Source organism: Lactuca serriola, chromosome 8 (genome assembly GCF_051521515.1).
Source record: "Lactuca serriola cultivar US96UC23 chromosome 8, Lser_US96UC23_V15, whole genome shotgun sequence".
NCBI classification, from domain to species: Eukaryota; Viridiplantae; Streptophyta; class Magnoliopsida; order Asterales; family Asteraceae; genus Lactuca; species Lactuca serriola.
In genome coordinates, this window is record NC_136415.1 from 280,744,289 (window position 1) to 280,766,202 (window position 21,914).

The window sequence follows — 21,914 nt, forward strand, 5'->3', positions numbered from 1 at the left end:
GAATTAGTCAATATTATGCATGGTTATAATGACTCACATAGAGATCCATTACCATCGATACATTACGAGAATCAAAGTGCTTAAATCATATTAATACGAAACAGTTCATACGATAATACAAGTATTACACCACTTTTATAAATCAGGAAATATCGGATTCTCTGGTGAAATACTATTATTCATTACCTTCTACGTACAACATATATAATACAAGGAAAATTTTGAATTGCTTACTTGTACATGTTTTTACAATAGAGATCACACATACATTTATACTCGATCATTACATCATTTTCATACATTTTACAGAAAATATCGGATTTTCTGGGTTATACAAACATTACAAAAATCTTTCAATTAAACATGCTTATGAACTCACCAACATTATATATGTTGACCATTTTCAAAATAACTTGTATTCTTAGGTAGCCGTTAAGCGGAAGAATCACCAAGTGTGTTTTGGAAATTTCTTTTGTGTAATGTTGACTATCATGCAATTTATGTTTTGAAATATGTAACGTTAAACAATGTATTTGATGTGAACAATGATGGTTGTATTATGTAATGCATGGTGATTTTTATGTTATGTTTCATGTATATTCATTGTGATGATATTTCAATTGATAGTCACACGATCCCTCAGATGTTTCCGCCGTCTGGTTTGAGGGTGTGACACCAAAAAGGCTAGTGATAAGCATAGGCAAGATGAGTATATACACAAGACCCATTTTTTTAATACTACATCCATGAACCAGGACCAAATGTAAAGGAAATGATAGTCGGCAGAAGGGAAGGCAATCATCAGTTCAACGAGTAGTGATGGTCGATTAATCTTTCGTTTACCGGTCGTTTTCATCCCCTCCCGAGTCCTGCTAATTTGGTAATCAATTATTCTAGTATTTATGTTTTGGAATATAAGGGTAAGATGGTTATTTTAGTTTTAGTCATATGTTCATCAAGGTGGTGTATACTATTATGCGAGTAGCGGTGGAGGACCTATCAGTGCTTGCTTAAAGTTCAAAGAAATGGTTAAAGATTTGTACCTTGTAGGAATGGAGGTTTTTGACTTTTCTTGTAATGAAGCTTGATTATATATTTAGTTAGGTCATTAGTGTTTTAAGTACTTTTTTGTAGATTATATGGGAATTACAACCATACAGGTAATGTTGGATGTTGTTCACAACCATGCAAATGAAGCTGATGATAAATACCTTTATACCACATCATTTTATGGTATGTCAACAAGGTGTTACATCTTTAACATAATTTTTAAGTTTATAATATCATAATTAATTTATTCTCCCGAGAGAATTTGGGTTTTCCATCTTTTTGTAACAATAAAATGATTTAATAAATAATGAAGCGCTGAAATAGTAAAAATAAAAATATTTGTATGGTAGTATATTCCCAATTTCTAAAATTGATCTTCACCTCTGATGTGGAATGACCAAATAGCACAATGAACTATAACCACCTTCTTGTCATGAAACTAATACTTGGGAGCACAATGAACTATAACCACCTTCTTGTCATGGAACTAATACTTGACAGTTGTCTAAGACATTGATATGTACTTTTTGGGAAGATTGTTAAAGTTTATCGTTGTTTACAAAAAATAGTATATAATTTAATTTGTTACACGTTATGACATTTTTTGATGGCTCGTTCTTGGCATTTGAATCCTAGCCTTGCTAACCATATTATAGAATGCGAAGTTGAATCATATGAGAGAGAGAGAGAGAGAGAGTTGATGGAAAGAAATGAGGATATGAGACCTTTCTTTTATAGGGAGGTTTTTGCCTCGTTGTACCGCATCCTATAGAGTGTCGTGCCGTGTTCATGTGTTGATTTTTCTTTCGCATATGCAATGATGGATTGATGGTGTGATGTGACTTTCACGTCACAATATTATCATATTATTTTTCAAGTCATTTGGTTGATATTACAACAAAATTGTAAATATAATGATATAAACGAAAAAAAAATAATTTCAAAATCGTAATTTCTATAAATATAATGATTTTGTTGTAATTTGAAAAAAATTATTACTAGAAAACCAACCAGTCATTTTGTTATATTGCAATAAAATTATAAATATAATAATATAATTAAAAAAAAACTCGACCAAAATCAAAATTTTATAGTAATATATGGATTTCTTTTCTCTGATTAATAAACCCCTAGATGTCCACCTGTTAGCAGTTAGCACAATTTAGGTGGCTAAATTTGAAGAAAAAAAAAAAGATTAATTTTTGCCTTCTCTTTTTTCCGAGTCATCCCAGTTGAGGTCTTGCTTCCTCCACGTGTTTGGTGGATAAAGTAACTATATATTCGTTGTGTTTCTTCAACAAATTTACATAATTCTGGATAACAGAGAAGAAGATAACTCTAACTACAACAATGGAGGTATGTATGTCTCTGAAAGCACACGCACTGGTTCCAAAAACCTCCATCAACTCCAAGAATCTAAGAACAATCGATGATTCCAACTTAATCAGACACTCGTTTTGTTCATCGCAAATTCAAAGGAAGCAGCAGCAGAATCAAGGAAAGAGATTAATGGTGGTTGAAGCAAAAGGGAAAAAAGGAATGCAAGCTCGTCAGTTCCAACGCCCAATGCCTGCTATGCCCAAAATCGAAGACGATGGCAACCCTAGATTCGTCATATTCATCCGTATGGCCAATGTTAGTATTATCGTCCCTTACTTGCTATCCCTATGTATCAAAATCCATCATCGAATTTGTTGTAGCTAAAATCACAACTAAAAGAGGAGCTACACTTTTGATTTTGACATTAATCATAACAGTACTTTTCATATCCAAAATTGCTATGAGTAATTATGAGTGATTTCTACTATTTTTTGGTCAACTCCAAGTGTTTATTTTAGGAAAAATTGCAATAAACAACAAGATGCTTTCACTTCAAACCATTATCGAAACGATTCAGCTAGAATATCAAATTTCATATGCTCCACATAAAAAAAAGCTGTTAAAGGCGATATTTTGTTGTATTTTTTCTTTCTTCTTTTTGTATTTTGATTTGATTTTATTTTTGTTCTTTTTGTATTTTATTGTATTGTTTTAGGAATGTTTCCAAGAGGGTCTGAGAAGGTAGATCAGCATAAGCAACTTTTCAAGTTCTTGTTCATAGTTTTCCACCTAAATCAACATTTTAAGTGTTAGGTGGTGTTTTAATAGCATTATATAACCCATTATAGCAGTAAAATTTGAAAAATCTAACCCAATTATAGCAGTAAAATTTAATTTGTATTTTTTGGTAGATTTTTCAAAATGTCATGTGCTATTTGTTGCTTTTAACTCGCTCGAAAAAATGAAAGTATAAATAGCTATGTATTTTTATTAATTTGTTTATTACAACATTCTACTTCCATTTCTTTCTACCATAGCCTTATACTTTGAAATACAAATTATATTTTGTTTCAAATACCGAATATATTTTTCACAGAATAATGTCCTAATAAGAATATATATATATATATATATATATATATATATATATATATATATATATATATATATATATCTTCACAGGTTTATTTGTGGTACCCCGTGAGTATTGTAGCGGGTGGGACAACCGCAAAGATCCTGATTGCTGGTAAAGATAATTTTGTTGGGAAGTACATATACAAAGACACACTATCAAAAAATCTTGCAGGAGTTATTTACAAAGTAAGTTCTACATAACCAACATTTTATTACAACCATTAATACTTCCTAAAATTGGAATCTCCGGAAAAGTCCTAATATTTCACCCTAATTTACAAAAAAGTCTCGAACTAAAATTTGTTTTTGAAAAAGTCCCAATTACCGGTAAAAACAACCATTTGACACTTTTTTCTCGGTTTACCAGTTTCATTACTTACCCGGTTCCATTAAAGTCTCATTATTTTACCATAATTTACGAATAAGTCCCAAACTAAAATTAAGTGATGATTTAACCTTTTTCTCCCTGTAACAGTGTCATTACTGACGTGGACGGATAGTCATTAAATAAGCTGATGATATGGATATGTTGGGTTATATAATGTTATGTTTACTATAAAAAAATGATATCATGATCTATTATTTATTTTTTGAAATATAAAATGCATCCAACGAAAATTGCAATAATTACATAAACTAGCAGCAAATTCATCATTTTTCAGTTTATAAGAAATTTCAGATTGTCTATCTAATCTTATGTAGCCTGGTATATCTATCTCATCAGCTTATTTCCCTCCCTTTTTCACAAAACCGCACATTTAACGGTTTCATTGCTGACATCTGGATACACAATCATAAATGAGCCGTTGATATGGATATCAAATTTTATGGTAAACGGAGCATTATATAACACATTATATCCGTCTTTTCAGCTAATTTAATGACTAGACGTCCAGATCAGCAATTAACCTAGTAAAATGTATGTTAAATGGAGAAAATGGTTAAATCATTACTTAATTTTATTTTGGGAATTTTTCGTAAATTATGGTAAAATAATGGGACTCTAATCAAACAAGTAAACCGGGAAGAATGGGTCAAATTGTCATTTTTACCGATAATTTGGACTTTTTCGTAAACATATTTTAGTTTGGGACTTTTTCATAAATTACGGTAAAATATTAGGACTTTTCTGGAGATTTCCATTTATTAAAACAACTGCATTGCATTGTTGCTTTAGTGGTATACTTTTTGTAATCATATTTAATATACTGGTTATTAAAAAAAAGGCAAATTTCAACTTGTTTTTTGTAACTGCAAAAGGATGAGAAGGAAGTTCAAAAGACAGCAATTCGACAGCATCGTGTGTTACGCGCAGCTACCGAATTTCGATATGGATACAAACTTGTGGTATGTTTTTTTTTACATAAATATTTTTAAAAAATTTTAAATTATCATTGTCAAATTGTACTCTTAATAATTGTATGATTATGCAGGAAGGTACCAACATAAGAGCAGCACTTGCAAGCAATGATGTTATTGAGGTATTTATGCATAAAATAATACAAAAGTTTTCTAAAAACGAAAGGGTGTTGCTATTAAGACACCATATTAAAGTCAATCTATAATAAACTGTTTATAATTTACTTTTCCGAAAAACAATGCAAATTCAACCAATAAAACAATTTTAAAAATCATATAGGGTGTCTATATGAAAAAAATGAAGTGTCTTTTTAACTTGATGAACTTAATAGGGACATGACTAGGGCTTGTTTCTTTTAATCCCATTAAGTTCTGTATGGGTAAAATCTTGAATGAATAAATGATGTTACCCTTTTCTCTAGAAATGATTATTTATATGTTATAAACTGAAGTTAAAAATCATAAAAATTAAAAAGAAAAGCTCAAATACTGAAAATATATATATATTTTTTATAAATAATGATACTTAACGAAGAAAGATCTATTTATAAGGAAAATCTTGAATCATAACTTTCTAACAGTTGAAATCTAATCATTTTCAGCTCCCAACAAAAGCCGAATTGAAAACCGTGTTGGATAAAGTTATAGATTTCTTTGGGGATGCCAAAGAGTCGTTTGGGAAATTGACTGAACTAAACTCGACATCTGACACAGAGTCCGAGGAAAAGGCCACTGATAAACCCAAGTGAGTCTTATAATTAGTTAGTCTTATTTGGATAAATGATGTTTAAAAATGAAAGGACACTTAAGGAAGCGAGATAGAAAAAATAAATAGGTGCAAATTTGTAGAAAGCTTTGGAACTTGTCTCTATTAAGTTTCTTAAGTAAAACAAAACCACCAAAGTTTAATTATAACACAAAAATATTGTTACCACCGATGGTCAACAGGGTCAAAACCTGAACGTGAAGGAAGAAGAAGAGGGAAATGTGGACTCACCATACCAGCTTTACAAGCAAAGCACACGCGTATGAGGTTTTGTATACGAAAATATGTCGCATTTTTTTTGTTTTCAAATCTGTGCTCGATAGATTGATGCTTGAAATTTATTTGTCAATAGTACATAATCTTTGTTCCGTTGGAATGCTTAAGCGGCTGGTTGATAACCTCTTAATGGTTTTATTCAGTGGTACGTACTACTGAATCAATCAATACTCAACATGTTTGATACAACCTATTCTTTAACCATTAAGAAGTTGGAATCATTCGACACTAAATGGATTGATTTTATTAGACAATCTTGTTTATTCTAACCGGGTTTTGATGATGAGGGTATTTATGCAGGCTGGTCCAAATAGATTTGAGCCTAGACAAAATAAAAAATGAAGCCGTTGACACTAAAAATTTATTTTAGTAAAGTAGGGCCGCACATCCGGTAAATTTTATTACTTAAAAAAAATATTACAATGGCAGATTGAGGACTCCCCACTAGGGATGCAACAAGCTTAGTTGATCCCAAGTCTAACAATGCTTGATCTCGGCTCTTTTAAAATTATAAAACTTTGAGCTCGAGTTCAACTTGATTCGAGCCTTATAAAAAAGGACTTGAGTTCGGCTTGTGAATATTATCAAAGCTCGGCTCAGGAGGCGAACTCGATTATGTTGGACTCGTTTTACAAAACAAGCATAAACATAGCAAAGCTCGGATCAGGAGTCCGAACTCGGACTTTTTGAAGCAAACCTACAAAAGATGAGACTTGGCTCCCTAATTATACATTTTGAACTAATTTTTCTATTTTCCAGTTACAACTCGATTTTTATTTGCAACGAGAAAACAAAGAAAAAAGAATTTAATTTAAAATCATATCAATTAAATTGATTAACTAGCTTTATTCAAATAGATTGTATTCAACTCCCACTATCTATTTGTATAAACTTCCCCTTTCGCAACGATGTGGGACGTTTTTCATGTCAAACATATGTTTTTCCAAACACCAAAATGTCTACATTTTTTTTATCCATTCACAACATTTTTTTAATTCCAGGTTTTGTAAGTAAAATATAGTAGTCCAAAGTTAATTAAAATAAAAGTATATATATATATATATATATATATATATATATATATATATATATATATATATATATATATATATATATACTCTCTCTGTCTCAAAATTATTGTCCACGTTTGACTTTTTAAGTCTCTTTTGTTCAACTTTGACCTTAAATAATTACTTTTTGTTATATAGTTTTTTATGCAAGATATATGAATAGATTTTTTTTAAATGTATTTTCATTGTCATAAGTTTCATCAAAAATTATATAATACAAATAAAGTTATTTATGGTCAAAGTTGACATGAAAAGACTTCAAAAGTCAAATGTAGACAATAATTTTGGAACGAATGGAGTATTATGTTATTGTGTTTTTGATAAGTATTGTGTGTATATATAGTTGATTGTTGACCAATCATTTTAGTTATTTTAAGTAACTAATTAATAAATATTATTAAATTAAAGATAACATAAAAATACCATCTAAATTCATTATAAGGGTATTTTAGTTAATTAAAACAAATTTGAAAAAGGAAACTTCGAGATTTAGGGGATAACTAATGCCCTTGATTTAAAAAATCTGATTTTTTTTTAACTATATCAATTTCAAAAGTAATTTGTAAGCATAAACTGGTTTTATCTATCAGAATGTTTTTTTGTCAAATGATGTTCTGTGATTCTGTCAGAATGGTATTCTATTAAAATATTATTAAAAAATCATTTTCTTTGAACCCCAGTTGAACAATACCAACATTCTTATATTTATTCATAGACAGCCGAACTTAAATATAAATTAATACATATTCTTACAGAATAACATCCTTATATATTTTAATATAATTACACATATTCTAACAGAATGTCATAAAAAATTAATAAAATTCTTACAAAATTACATTCTTAAATTAATAATTATTGAACAAATGCACTTGATCTTCTTCAATGGTCCAAATGATCGACTTGATTCCAACTATTCTTACGAAATGTGATGTATTATCGTAAGAATGTAATTCTTCAACCCCTTCTAGCTATTCATATTACAAATAAAACAAAAACTAAGAATGGTTAAAAACATGTTACTTGCAATTCCTATCATATAATATATTCTGGAAAAATACATAAAATATAATAGAATACATACAATACATGCTGGCAGAATACATAGAATACATTCTGACAAAATACATAGAATACATACCACTATTTTCTTATTCCAGTAAAATAGTAAACAGGATACATAAGCAAAATCCATTGCAATTTGCAAGCAAAATCCACTTTGTCAAAACTCAATCAAACAATATTGAATCATGTAGGAACACGAAATTCAAAATCTATCTAATCTAATTTAATACCAACAATAAAAGAGCGTGAAATGGGATTGAAGAAACCGAATGCAATTCCAAACTTAATCCAAATCAACTAGCATCAACATGTTGTTATGAAAAGGGCATCCAACTCAATCTAAATTAAGTTATATAGTTCTGAAACGAATTAAGAACAAAGCGAAGTAAAAACATTAAAGATTATTAACTATTTTTTCATTGAGACATTTTATCGAACACATGGAGGTCATGGCAGAATCATATTAGACAGACACAGGAGATGGAATATATGAAGTCAAAGAAGGATAATATAGAAACAAATAGACATTAAATGGTCTTGTCGATAAACATTTTACAATGAACAAAAGATAACAACTTTTAACAATGAAAAACATGAAATCTTTTTAAAATAAATTAAAAGCTTTTTAAAAGCACACACGGAAAGGAAAGACATTGTCACATAAACGACTCAAGAATCTTAGTCACAAATAAAATTAAAAAGACCAAATATCTTCAATGAGACGACAAAGTAAGAATCCCAACAACATGAATTTGTGTTTCTATCAATCGAAGAAAAGAATTACCCTGACATTTGAGTCTACTAGTGTTATCGTTGTCGTTGGTATAATCGAGAGTAAAGGAGGGATGTAGGACTGGCGGTGATGAGGGTTGATGGTAAACTTCTCACTTTGATTTGAGGTTGAACCGAATCATTTGAAGCATAGGCGATAATTAACATCATATAAGGTGGTTTGGGTTTCAAAATCGCCAAACTTTGACCATGAATCTCTATAATTTCATCACATCTTCGACGGAGGGGCGTAGGGTTTTGAGACGGGATACATGATTATTTTATGGTCGACGACTAATAAAGGGATGCTGGTTTTGTAGGGTTTACCATATTGAATTATTTTAGGAGATATTAATTGACTTATTCTTTTATCATTACTAGAGATATTAAGATTACCATTATGCCCTTATTTAAATATTTATTTTTTTCATGAATTCTCATTAGTCATTGGACGCACACAATAGTGGTTAGAAATATTTGAACCTAGCTCTCTCTCTCTCTCTCTCTCTCTCTCCCTCTCTCTCTTTCTTTGTGTGTGTGTGTGTGTATACACACACACTCTAATAAATAAAGATCTTTTTTTGCCACATCTCATACTCTCATTTGTGTGTATATATCACACACACTATAATAAATGAAGATATTTTTTTGCCACATCTCATACTCTCATTTACTTTGCAACATATCACATTCTTTTTCATTTTGTCACATGTCATTTGATAGTTATTTTAAATTAATCTTTTTTCCACATGTCATTTTATTGTTTTTTCCATTTTATTAAAGTAAACATATGATTTAAATGTAACAATTGTAATAAATTTAATAATAAATGGATATGAATTTCATTAATAGGTTTTCCTTCTCAAGACATGAGCTCATTCATTGAAGTTGTATTTATTGAATGTTGTTGTTTCATTAACTCATTAAAGAAAAAAACGACAATTCATGGTTATGAGAATGGATTATTTGTCTAAAAATTTTTAACAAATTTATTTTTGTGTTTTCAATATTTAAACATTTAATAATTAATATCCTTTTAGTTTCCAAAAACATTAATTATCAAAGTCTAGGATCTACGTTGCAAAACAAATAAATGGTTAGGTATCATTTATCCCATCAATTTGAATCCAACAAGGTAAATATCGGTTATCAATTATATCTTTCTCTATAATTCCTAGATTTATAGGATCGCTAATAACAAATTTAATTAGACATGTTTGATCTCATCTATCCCTTGGAACTTTCTTGCTTAGGTATCCTTTATCACAAAAGATTTCCGATCAAATCATCTAATTTGAAAAACTTGTGTAATCAACCTATAACTTGGTTATAGAAATTGCGAATACACCCCAACCATCAAAAGATAACACTAAGCGGTTAAGTATCATTTATTCCACTATTGCATACAAGAGATGTGTGAGTGTTCTTCAAAATAGATTGCATAGATTTGAGGTTTGAAAGACATTTTTTATGTTTTATAATTCTATTTTTAAAAACGTATGATATCATGATAATTACATGCATCCAATTGATCATGGTATCAATTTTCCAAAAAAAAAAATCACATTTAAGGTTCAAATATAAAATCTGGTTTTATAATTTAATGTGGTTCAGTTTTAACGATAATATCCAATATTAAGTTTGAGTTTGAGCCATATAAAACCATATTTATTACCATGTACTTAATAAAATGTCATTTTATTATTAATATTTTGGAGTTGGAATAAGTTATAAAATCACCATTTTAGACTTATAATTTTATAATTTCGAAATTTGCCGTTATTAATGTTTTATAAAACTAGTTTTCATTTTAAAGTTATAACTTGTTACACCTTATGTTCTCATTTTGAAAATTGAAAACCAAAATCCATTTGATGTTTATTTTGTCCGAAAAATAGTTTCAGTTTATGAAAAGCTAAATTATCAACCACACAAAATATTTACTTAAATAAATAAACAACACAAGCATGCATTTAACATAAACAAGTCTTAATCTAGTTAACACTTTTGTAAGCCAACACAAAAGTGTTAAGTCCTTCCTAAGGAACAAAGGAACCAAATATTACAAATTGCTTTTAATGTGATCTTCAAGTTCCCACTTGCAATGCAACCAAATTTGTTGTGATTTATAAAATTTATTAACTTTTATAAAATGCTCATAATATTGTGGGTCTCCATATTCATCTTGTTACATACATTATAAAATAAATCTAGTCTAAAATTAATCTATTACATAAAAATAACAATAATAAAAAGTAGCTACTTTTATTACATACTTTATGAATAAAAGAATATTACAAACCATTTTCTAAAAAAAACATACAAACAACAACACAAATGGTCCATCGCTTGTTTATGCACTCTAAAATACATATAAACATATAACAACCTTTGTTTTTCTAAGACAACTTTAAGTGACAAAAATATGTGTAAGTTTTTGTCACATAAAATAACAATTAAGAAGTTGTCAAAAAAAATATGTATGGACTTATTTTTATACAAAAACAAGTTATCCATATTCTCCAAAAACTAACATTTCTGTGACAACCCGATATTTCGAGGCAATATGATGGAACGCAAGTCAAATTTAGGTCAAAATTTAATTTTCCTAAAACCTTATTTGGGTTAAATAAAGTAGTAGGAATCATATCAAGGTTTTCATACATATAAAGAACCCTAAAATCCGAGTTATAACGAAGAAGTTATGACCAATCGAAGATTCTCGGCAAAACCGGCAATACTGATAGACGTAAAATACGAAGTTTCAATACAATAGTTTTTAGCCTTAGGTATCTAAATAAAAGTTTTAGATATCATTAAACCGTAAACGTACATAAAAAGAACGTCCAAATCTGACTTCGTATGAGGAAGTTGTGATTTTTCTAAGTTACAGATATAACAGTAGACAGCTAATAACTCGAAATAGAGATCGAGAGACTTTTAGCCGACACAATCTAAATGAGAATCGAAGGGCTCAACAATACTAGCTCAACGGTAAAAAGTCTGACGAAAACGGACGTCGGATGAAGAAGTTATGGAACTTTAACGGACTTTTCCTGTCCCGACCTATTAAAATATTATATTAAAAATAAATTCAAGATTTGCTGACGGAGTCTAAACGAAAGTTGTAGATCGTAGTCTCACCTACGTGTGGATATAAAGAACGTCAAAAACGGAGTTCGTATGAGGAAGATATGAATTTTTGAAGTTTACTAATTAATTAAAATATAAATTTAATTAAAATCCGGTATTATCCGAAGAAGGAGTCATCAGACCAATCCAAGTTACGCCCAGCGTACTCGAGTGCTAGGCTCTGGTTCGTCCACGTCGCTCCGATGCTTCGACCGAGGATGCGGTCATCCATGACGTCTCGTACGCCCCGCGTACCGAGGTTTTTCAGCCCCTATATAAAGGGTGCGAGGGTGCCGGCCATATTTGCTAATTTCCTTCCTTTCTCGCGCCGAAGCTCTGCGTTTCAACCCTCGGAGTCATCCCAAAGGCCCGGTTTTCATATCCAAGTTGGGAAGGAAGTTTTACACTCCCGAGACTCCCGAGATTCCCGAGAATCTCGAGAGATCTGCTTTCTCGAGTAGAAGTTCTGCTCGGGTTTCGTCACGCTTTCTTCAATCAATCAAGTGAGTTCATACCCCTACAATCCGCACTTTTAAATGTTTTATAAAGGGGTGAATACAAGTAAAACACACGATTATTATCGAGTGTTATATAAAGTTTCATTTTACACTTTTTATCAACGGAATCGTATGTGATTTATAACTAGTATGGGGAAACTTTCGTATGCAAAATATATCATGATAACATCATATCTTTTGAAATGAAAAATGTTGTTATATATGCATAAGTCAAACACTCTGTTTATACTGTATGTATATGTGTTCATCTTAGGCACTATAAAAATCATACTTTTCATAACAAGTGAGCATTTCACTAGGGATTACTATACAAACGAGACACACTTTTAGAAAACTATAATAGGTATAGTTTTACGAGAACATCACGAACTTTTACATACTAGAAATACTATTTCAAGGAGATACATTCATATACAAGAACAAACGAACATTTTCATAGGTACTTCAAATAGTTTTCACAAACGTTTTTACATGTTGAAACACTCTTAGAAACTGTTTTACAAACTATAGGTTTCCTTTTTGAATCTATATAGTTGTGCTTTCAAGCAAAGGTTTTCTCACACTTAAATTGTTTTGTCAAACGGTCTTTCGAAACGATTTATAAACTGACATCACGTCATAAATTCTTATTTATTAAACTATTCAAAGGTTTTACAAAACTTCTTTTATGCTTTTATATTATAAATTGCATGCCTTTATATGTATAGTTATATAAGAAATATTTAAAAGACTTAGGAAGGCTATCCACCCTGTTTCCTTTGCCTCGATTTGGATGTGGTCTAGTGGGATATCGGGTACTCGTCCAAAGGTCGTTTAAATATTAGTTGTATATCATGTGTACATATATAGTCATAAATGTTCCATCAGTTAATTCAGTTCCGACACTCTTGGGTGGCGAGGGTGTACAAACTTACTTGGACACTCATCAGTTACATTCTAGTACACTATTATAGGAATAGTTTAGGGTATACAAAACATTATCCCTATTACAAGAAATTACACCAGAGTCAATTCATTCATGAGTCTAGACTACATGCTATATGAAGGGATACTCTTACAAAGATTCCTCTTACATGGATATATTTATAGGGATACTCTTACAGAGATTTCACATACATGAATACGTTGGCAGAGATTCCGCTTACATGAATAAGACTCGAATTTCAAGGACCTGAAAGGACGGGTTGTTACATTAAGGGACTAACTATTCCTAAACCTGACTGTTAGCAACAGAGGTAAATGCACATCTACGGATGTCTACGGTTGATCCGTTTACGGCGAGTTTCCACGCCGTGTGTATCTTAGTACCAAAGGATAGAACATAGGTTATTAAATTATTACTTTTATACTTTTATCATAATAGTTAAACAGGGAAAAACTGTCACATTTTCAAGTGATGCGTACTTTCAAAACAGTCTGGTCTTGGTAGAAGACTACTTTCAAAATGGCCGGGTCTTGGTAGAAGACTACTTTTTATACTAGTAGGAAATATGGAATTTTCTAGGGTTTTCATACTTATACTAAATGTTTCATCAAACATTCACCAGTCTTTCATGAACAACCTTTCAAAACAATAACATTAAAATACTTATGAATTCACCAGCTTTATTGTTGATACTCGCTTCCAAAATAACTTGTATTCTCAGGTTACAAATAGACAGGTGCCGATGCAAGGTTTAGAGAAGACGGAGCAGTCAAGACTCGTCTTTTATTTTGATTACTTGTTGTAATGTCTTATTTCTATGAAAGAACTCACATATATTAAACTATTACTATTAATGCAATTGATGATGTTGTTGCTTGTTTACTACTTTACATTGTTGTGATACATACATGACGTCCTCCGCCCCAAAACGTTTCCGCCGTTCTCGGTTTTGTGGTGTGACAATTTCCAAAAATAATAAAATCTAAACAAACTTGCAAGGTGGCTCTGATACCAATTGTTGGGTTTTATTTCAAAAATTAGTTGCATAAACTAGTAAAATGGCAAACGAAAGAATTATGATTTTCGAAAATAACATAAAAAATTATACCCATCAATGATCATCTTGCAAGTTATGGAAATATTAAAATACCAACCAAAGAAAGGATGAAGAAATAACAACCTTTTTAGTTCTTTGGGTCCTCTTAGGAGGCTTGGAAGTTGATGGAGAATGATAAACTTTTGAGACACCAACAATGACTCAACTTGATGTAGAATGCTAGCTCTTTGTAAGAAAACTCTTAAGACTCTTAAGCTTTAAGTTCATATCAAAATATAACTTAAAAAGAGCAAAAGGCAAGTGTGTGATCTTCAAATCTTCAACCAAAACTAGAGAGAAACACACACACATGCACACTTACGGTTTATGCATGTCTAACCCAAAGAAGATGAAAGCCTCACTTAATAAATCTCTTCCTTGGACCATAAGTCATTAACACTTTAAGAACCCATGCACCTAATGCCTAAGTGTTCCCCATACTTTAAGCCATACCTAACTTTTTGAATAAAATAGTCAAAAGACGATCATCCTTCTCTCTTAAAATAGTTTCGTCCATAGCCCCCCCCCCCCCCCCAAAAAAAAAAAAAAAAAAAACAAAAAAACAAAAGTATCAATTTTTATAAACCAAACTTATAAAATATAAACTTTAAGTTTTTGGTAAAAGACAAAAGAATTTATCTAGTTCAAAATGTTGTTCATGACTTAATAATTTATACCATATGAATTTTGTTATGTTACTTGCTAATTAAAATTATTATTTCCATGAAATAAATAATTTCCAATTAATTATAAGAGTTTATTGAATATTTATTAAAACCAATTTCTAATAAATAATAAATTGTATCAAGTTGTTGTTAGTGTGACTCATTAGTATCATATGTTAATTAACAATATCACTTTAATATGATTCTTGAGCAAACTATATCTTTCATGTATATATTGTTTCGTATTGTGTTGATATGGTGGAGGCGTAATCGAGAACTCTTATGAAATATCCAAATTTTATCTTCTAAATAGTATATGTTTGTGTTTTCCAATAGTATCTTCCAACCGTGATTACGTTTTTATAGACTCTGCATTTTCATGTATGTATCCCTTTTCTTTGATTTTATCTTTTTACGTTTGGGTTAACATTGTACTTTAAATTAAGAGCAAATGACATTTTTTGAAAATATTTGATTAGTCTATATGACTTCAGATTATGAAAAGTGTTTTTTTTTCTCAACCATGGTTTCCACAGGTTTAAACCTAGTATTTATTAAAACCAATTTCTAATAAATAATAAATTGTATCAAGTTGTTGCTAGTGTGACTCATTAGTATCATATGTTAATTAACAATATCACTTTAATATGATTCTTGAGCATACTATATCTTTCATGTATATATTGAGTATCATGTAACAACCCTAAAACTGTGATAAATTTTTTCATTTAAAAATAAATAGTTTCAATTACCAAATAAATCCAAGTCAATAACAGTGTACAATATCCAAAATATCAGAGTAATAGTATCCAATAGTGCGAAAGTCATGAGGGGAATATGTTGTGCCATCACATCGGGCTCTTCCTTTTTGTACCGGAAGTACCTGAAATCATAAACATAAACTATAAGTATAAAGCTTAGTGAGTTTCCCCAAAATATATACCACATACCAAACATATATATTGGGCCTAGCCTTGGGTATATTCCAAACCTATAAATAAATTCAACTCGATCATACAAAACTAGGCCCCACCCTGGGGTTTATTTCAACCCGATCATACCATAATGGGCCATGCCCTAGAGTTTATTTCAACCTGATCATACAATAGTGGGCCCCGTCCTTGGGTTTATTTCAACCCGATCATACAAACATATATGTAAAAATCAAATAACAACTAGCATTCTACATAACAAAATAATTGGTCAGATTTGGTGCCTTCGACCCATGGATATAGTGAGGAGACACACCCCACAGACAGAGTAAATAGCTGAACAGGACACTACTCCAAATATCAACTCTACCAGACACATACTCAATGAGAAATGAATAAACTGAACTATCATTCAAAATACCCAAAATACCCCTACGTCAAACTTGGTCAAATCCTAGTCAAAGTTAAAAGTCAACAGGGTCAACTCAATTAAGTATGCCCAACAAACTCAGCTCTTACGTAGGGCGTGCTACGCATTAACCAAAAGTCAATGAGCTGACCACGTATGCAGAACGTAATCTAACATACGCCCAAAGTATCTAGTCCTCAAATGATGTTTTTCAGCATAAAGTTTCCGACTTTATGATCTTGCATGGCTATTAAGTGCTCAATATAAAAAACCCTAACTTCTTAACTCGTTAAGACATCCTAGTCCATGCATGGAGGAAAACTAAGGACCAAAATTACATTTTTATGCATATAAACACTCTAAAACATCTGAAAGGACAGCTCAAATGAATTAGAGTAACCCATACTCAGTTACATCAAGCTTATAGGACCAAAATGAACATAATACATGGATAAACAAGATCTAAGAAAAACTTCATCAAGGTCATAGCTTTTTACCTCCAAATGGTGCAAAAGAATGATGTGCTTCTGGATCCAAAGTGCTTTATACTTCTAAGATGGTCTCCTCTTCCTTCTTCCTCCTTCAAGATCACCAAAATACACACTTAAGGCTCAAACATGCTCTAAAAATGGATTAGGGTTTGCAAGGGTCGATATGAGGGGTGGAGGCTGATGAAAGAAATGGTTTTGGGGCAACAAGGGTGTTTAAATAGCGCACAAAACCTAAATATTAGGATGTTGGTCCAGACTACGTACGCCCAATGTACGTGATGAAAACACGCTTCATCTAAAAATAATACAAGGGGCCAAATTGCAATCAAATTACATATTAAGGGCACAAATGGAAATACCTGAAAAACAAGATGTTACAACTCTCCTTCACTTGAACTAGACTTCGTCCTCGAAGTCCGCTGTCACGAATAAATTAGGGTACTGCTCTCGTATCTCTACCTTGGGCTCCCAAGTCCGTTTGGAACCCTTCGGATGCTGCCACTGGACCTTGATCAAAGACAACATCTTGTTGAGGAAGGCCTTTGTCTTCTTATCCAAGCTCTACACTGGTCTCTCAACATAATTCAGGCGATCATCAACCTGAATATCATCCAAAGCGACAACCGCGGAATCATCAGCCACACACTTCCAAAGCTGAGAAACATAGAAGGTGTTGTGGATTTTATTGAGCTCATTAGAAAAATCCAGCCTTTATGCAACCTTTCCCACCCGGGCAGTAATCCCGAAGGGACCGATAAATTAGGGGCCCAACTTGCGCTGCTTCCAAAATCGGATGATACCTTTCCAAGGTAACACCTTCAGAAGCACCAAGTCCCCCACATGAAACTCGAGGTCTGAACATTGCCGGTTTGCATAACTCTTCTATCTACTTTGTGCGACTTGCAGCCTATCGCGTACCTACTGAATCAACTCAGTAGTCTTGAGTACCACCTCAATACTCCCCATGACCCGATGCCCAACCTTTCCACAAGAAACCGGGGTCCTGCACCTCCTCCCATACAACATCTTAAAAGGTGTTCAGTCAATACAATCATGATACCTGTTATTGTAGGGGAACTCGACTAGTGGAAGGTATTTATCCCAATTCCCTCCAAAATCTAACATGTATGCTCGGAGCATATCCTTGAGTGTATGAATCGTACGCTCGCTCTTTCCATTTGTCTGTGGGTGGTATGTTGAACAAAAGTGCAACTGAGTACCCAACTCCTCGTGAAACTTCCTCTAAAACGTGGAGGTGAAACGAACATCTTGGTTTGAAACCACTGAAAATGGCACCCTGTGCCGGACCACTACCTCCTGAATGTAAATGTCGGCTAACTTCTCAACCAATATGCTCTTGACAATAGGTATGAAGTTCGCGCTCTTGGTCAATCTATCCACAATGACCCAGATAGAATCAACTCCATACCTCATCCTTGACAGCTTTGTGATAAAATCCATGGCGATCTCTTCCCACTTCACATGGGAATGGGTAATGGTTTTGTCTTGCTGTGGGGTCTCTCATGTTCAGGCTTTACTTTCCTACAAGTCAAACACCGCTCCACAAACCATGCTATTTCCTTCTTCGTACAGGGCCACCAATAACCCAATTTCAGATCGCGAAACATCTTCGTGGCCCCTAGATGGATCAAAAAATTTGACTTATGTGCCTCTTCTAGAATTGTCCCTCTCACCCCACCAATATTTGAAACTCAAACTCTACCACACTGAGTCAACAATCCTGGAATCTCTCTAACAAATAAAGGACTTTTCGCCCTGATTCGCTCCACCTTCCAATTCCCCTTTTCAATCCCCCACCTAAGCCTTCTTGATTAAATCCAACAAATGAGAAATGATCATCATACTCAGACATACGTCACCAATAGGTATGCACACTGCCTTGAGGATCAAGGCATCGACCACCACATTGGCCTTCCCAAGGTGGTATAGGATCTCACGATCATAACCCTTTAACACATCCAACCATCTCTACTGCCACATATTCAAATTCGGATGATCCATCAGGTACCTCAAACTCATTTGGTTAGTGAAGATAGTACGCCTAACCCCTTATAGATAGTGCCTCCAAATCTTGAAGGCAAAAACCAAAACAACCAACTCCAAATCATGTGTAGGGTAATTTACATCAAGAGGCTTCAGCTACCTCGAATGTAAGCAATCACATGACCCCCACTGCATAAGAAAAACTCCCAGACCTGATATAGAAGGGTCAAAATAAACCACAAAATCATCCATACCCTTAGGAAGAATGAGGATTGGGCCTTGCATAATCTCAGTCTCAGTGTCTCGAATGTCGAATGTTGATCGGACCCCCACCGAAAAGTAACATTTTAATTCGTCAAGCCGGTTAACGACACCGCAATCTTGCAGAAATCCTGGATAAATCTTTGATAATACTCTGTGAGACCTAGGAAGCTCTAAATCTCAGATAGGGTCCTCGGAATATCCCATCGCATCACAGACTCGATCTTTTCCGGGTCAACCAATATATAGTCTGGTTGATTATGTGCCCCCAAAACTGCACCTCGTGCAAGCAGAACTCACATTTGGAGAATTTGTCATACAACCTCTCTCTCCTCACAGTCTCCATCACCTCTCACAAGTGTTCCTGGTGTTGCACCTTGGTCTTGCAGTAGACCAGAATATCATCTATGAATACTATCACCAACCAATCCAACATCGGCTTGCAAAACCCAATCATGAGATCCATGAACACTGTTGGTGCATTGGTGAGCCCGAATGGCATCACTACGAACTCGTAATGACCATAAAGAGTCCTGAAGGTCGTCTTTTGCACATGATCGTCCCTGAGCCTCATCTGATGGTACCCTGATCACAAATTTATCTTGGAAAACCAAGATGCACCCTGAAGCTAGTCAAATAAGTGGTTGATCCTCAGGAGTGGGTTGCGGTTCTTCACCGTTAGCTTATTCAACTCCCAGTAGTCAATGTACATCCTGTATGAACTGTCTTTCTTCTTCACGAACAGGATCGGTGCTCCTGATGGTGAGCTACTCCGCTGAATAAATCCCTTGTCTAGTAGCTCCTGAAGCTGCATAGACAACTCCTATATCTCTGGTGGTGCAAAGTGATACAGTTCCTTGGCTATTGGACCCACTCCAGGAACCAGATCAATCTAGAACTTAACTTTCCTCTCGAGAGGCACACCTATCAATTCCTCAGGAAACACATCGAGGAAATCCCGAACAATGGCACCTCACTCAATGTCATTGTGCCCTCAACTCGAGTATCTGCCACATAAGCCAAGAACACTAAACAAACCTATTGCATATATCTCCTAGGTCTCGTAGCTGAACATAGAGTCGGCCCATGCAAAGTTCCCTCTCCAGGAATAACCAGTTCTCCCCTACTTGGGGCTCGAACTCTCACTAGCTAGTGCTCACAGTCATTCATTTCCCCATTGGGGCCTAACCAATCCATCTCGACAATAACCTTCCATCCTCGCAGAGGAATCGACACCAAATCAATGGAGTATCTCTCTCTAAACATAATCAGGAGACACCATAAGCTCCATAATCCCCACCTTCATTGTACCAAACATCACAAGAGTAGCATCCAATATACCACAAGTAACCTCGGCCGCAATGAACTTGCACAGTCTCTCATCGATCGGTTTTGTGACTGAGCCATAACCAGAACCAGAGCCAGAGCCAAAACCTCATCCTCGAGTGATCATCACCATACTCATACTGAAATATAAACATACAAAAAATCAGCATAATATCGAGGGAACTTCACAACATACAGATCTCCATAGAGTCTTTACATATGTTATTGTATCAAGTACATATCTTATGCTTCTAGTAGTACGGATCCAATACTACCTTTCACACCTATCTGTATCTTCCTCAAGAGTCGTCCTAATTCCTCTAAGTCACCATACTAGAACTATATACCAATCTTATGCTAAATAGCATACATATCCTAGACTTTCCTAGGAATCCTCAACTTTAACCTCTCACAATACCGAGAACCTCAATCAACACCGTTGGTTGCCTTACGCATGGAAATTATATACAAAAATGGAATCATAAAGAGTGTCAAATGATGATTCTACCCTAAGTCCACAACCAAAAAAAGAACATGAAATGAGACTAAATAAATCATTCTAGGGCTATATGATCCTAATTGTATACAACTTTAAAAGCATACACTTAGCAATTCATTGAGCCAATATCAATCCCAAGTAATACATAGCATCCAATCGTCCTAGGCTATAAGGCATCACACAGATCAAGTAATTCTATCATATGATTCCTGAAGGTATCCTTAGCCTTAATCTAGCATGCAATTCATATATTAAGCATACTGATCATAATACATAGGTATGTGTAATTTGGGAAACACTTACTTGACCTTGGCTGATAGCATGCATCACACCCTTTTTTCTTAGAAAAAATCTTGTTAGAAATTAAAATTCTTTTTTCTTTTGAAAAGATTATCATTTGCTCAGTGTGAGTTCTGACACACCCGAAAGTGTGCCTGAATCCCTCAAACCAAGGCTCTGATACCAACTTGTAACAATCCAAAAATCGTGATAATTTTTTCATCTAAAAATCAATAGTTTCAATCACCAAATAAATCTAAGTCAATAACAGTGTACAATACCTAAAATATTAGAGTAATAGTATCCAAAAGTGCAGAAATCATGAGGGTAGGTTGTTGTGCCATCATGTCGGGCTCTTCCTTTTTGTACCGGAAATTCCTAAAATCATAAACATAAACTATAAGCATAAAGCTTATGAGTTTCCCCAAAATACCACATACCAAACGTATATACCGGGCCTAACACTGGGGTATATTCCAACCCAATAAACAAATGTGGGCCCAGCCCTGGGTTTATTTCAACCTGATCATACAATAGTGGGCCTAGCCCTGGGGTTTATTTCAACC

At 33.3% G+C, this 21,914-nt stretch overlaps 1 protein-coding gene across 1 annotated transcript; it reads left to right on the top strand.

The window, feature by feature from the left end:
• Positions 1-2,345: 2,345 nt before the first annotated feature.
• Positions 2,346-6,094, top strand: LOC145066075 (multidrug resistance protein). Its single transcript, XM_079013246.1, has 6 exons — positions 2,346-2,685; positions 3,553-3,690; positions 4,765-4,851; positions 4,938-4,985; positions 5,466-5,608; positions 5,812-6,094. Exons 1-6 carry the CDS (start codon positions 2,401-2,403, stop codon positions 5,822-5,824), a joined length of 714 nt encoding a protein of 237 aa, XP_078869372.1. The 5' UTR covers positions 2,346-2,400; the 3' UTR covers positions 5,825-6,094.
• The last annotated feature ends 15,820 nt before the right edge of the window (positions 6,095-21,914 follow it).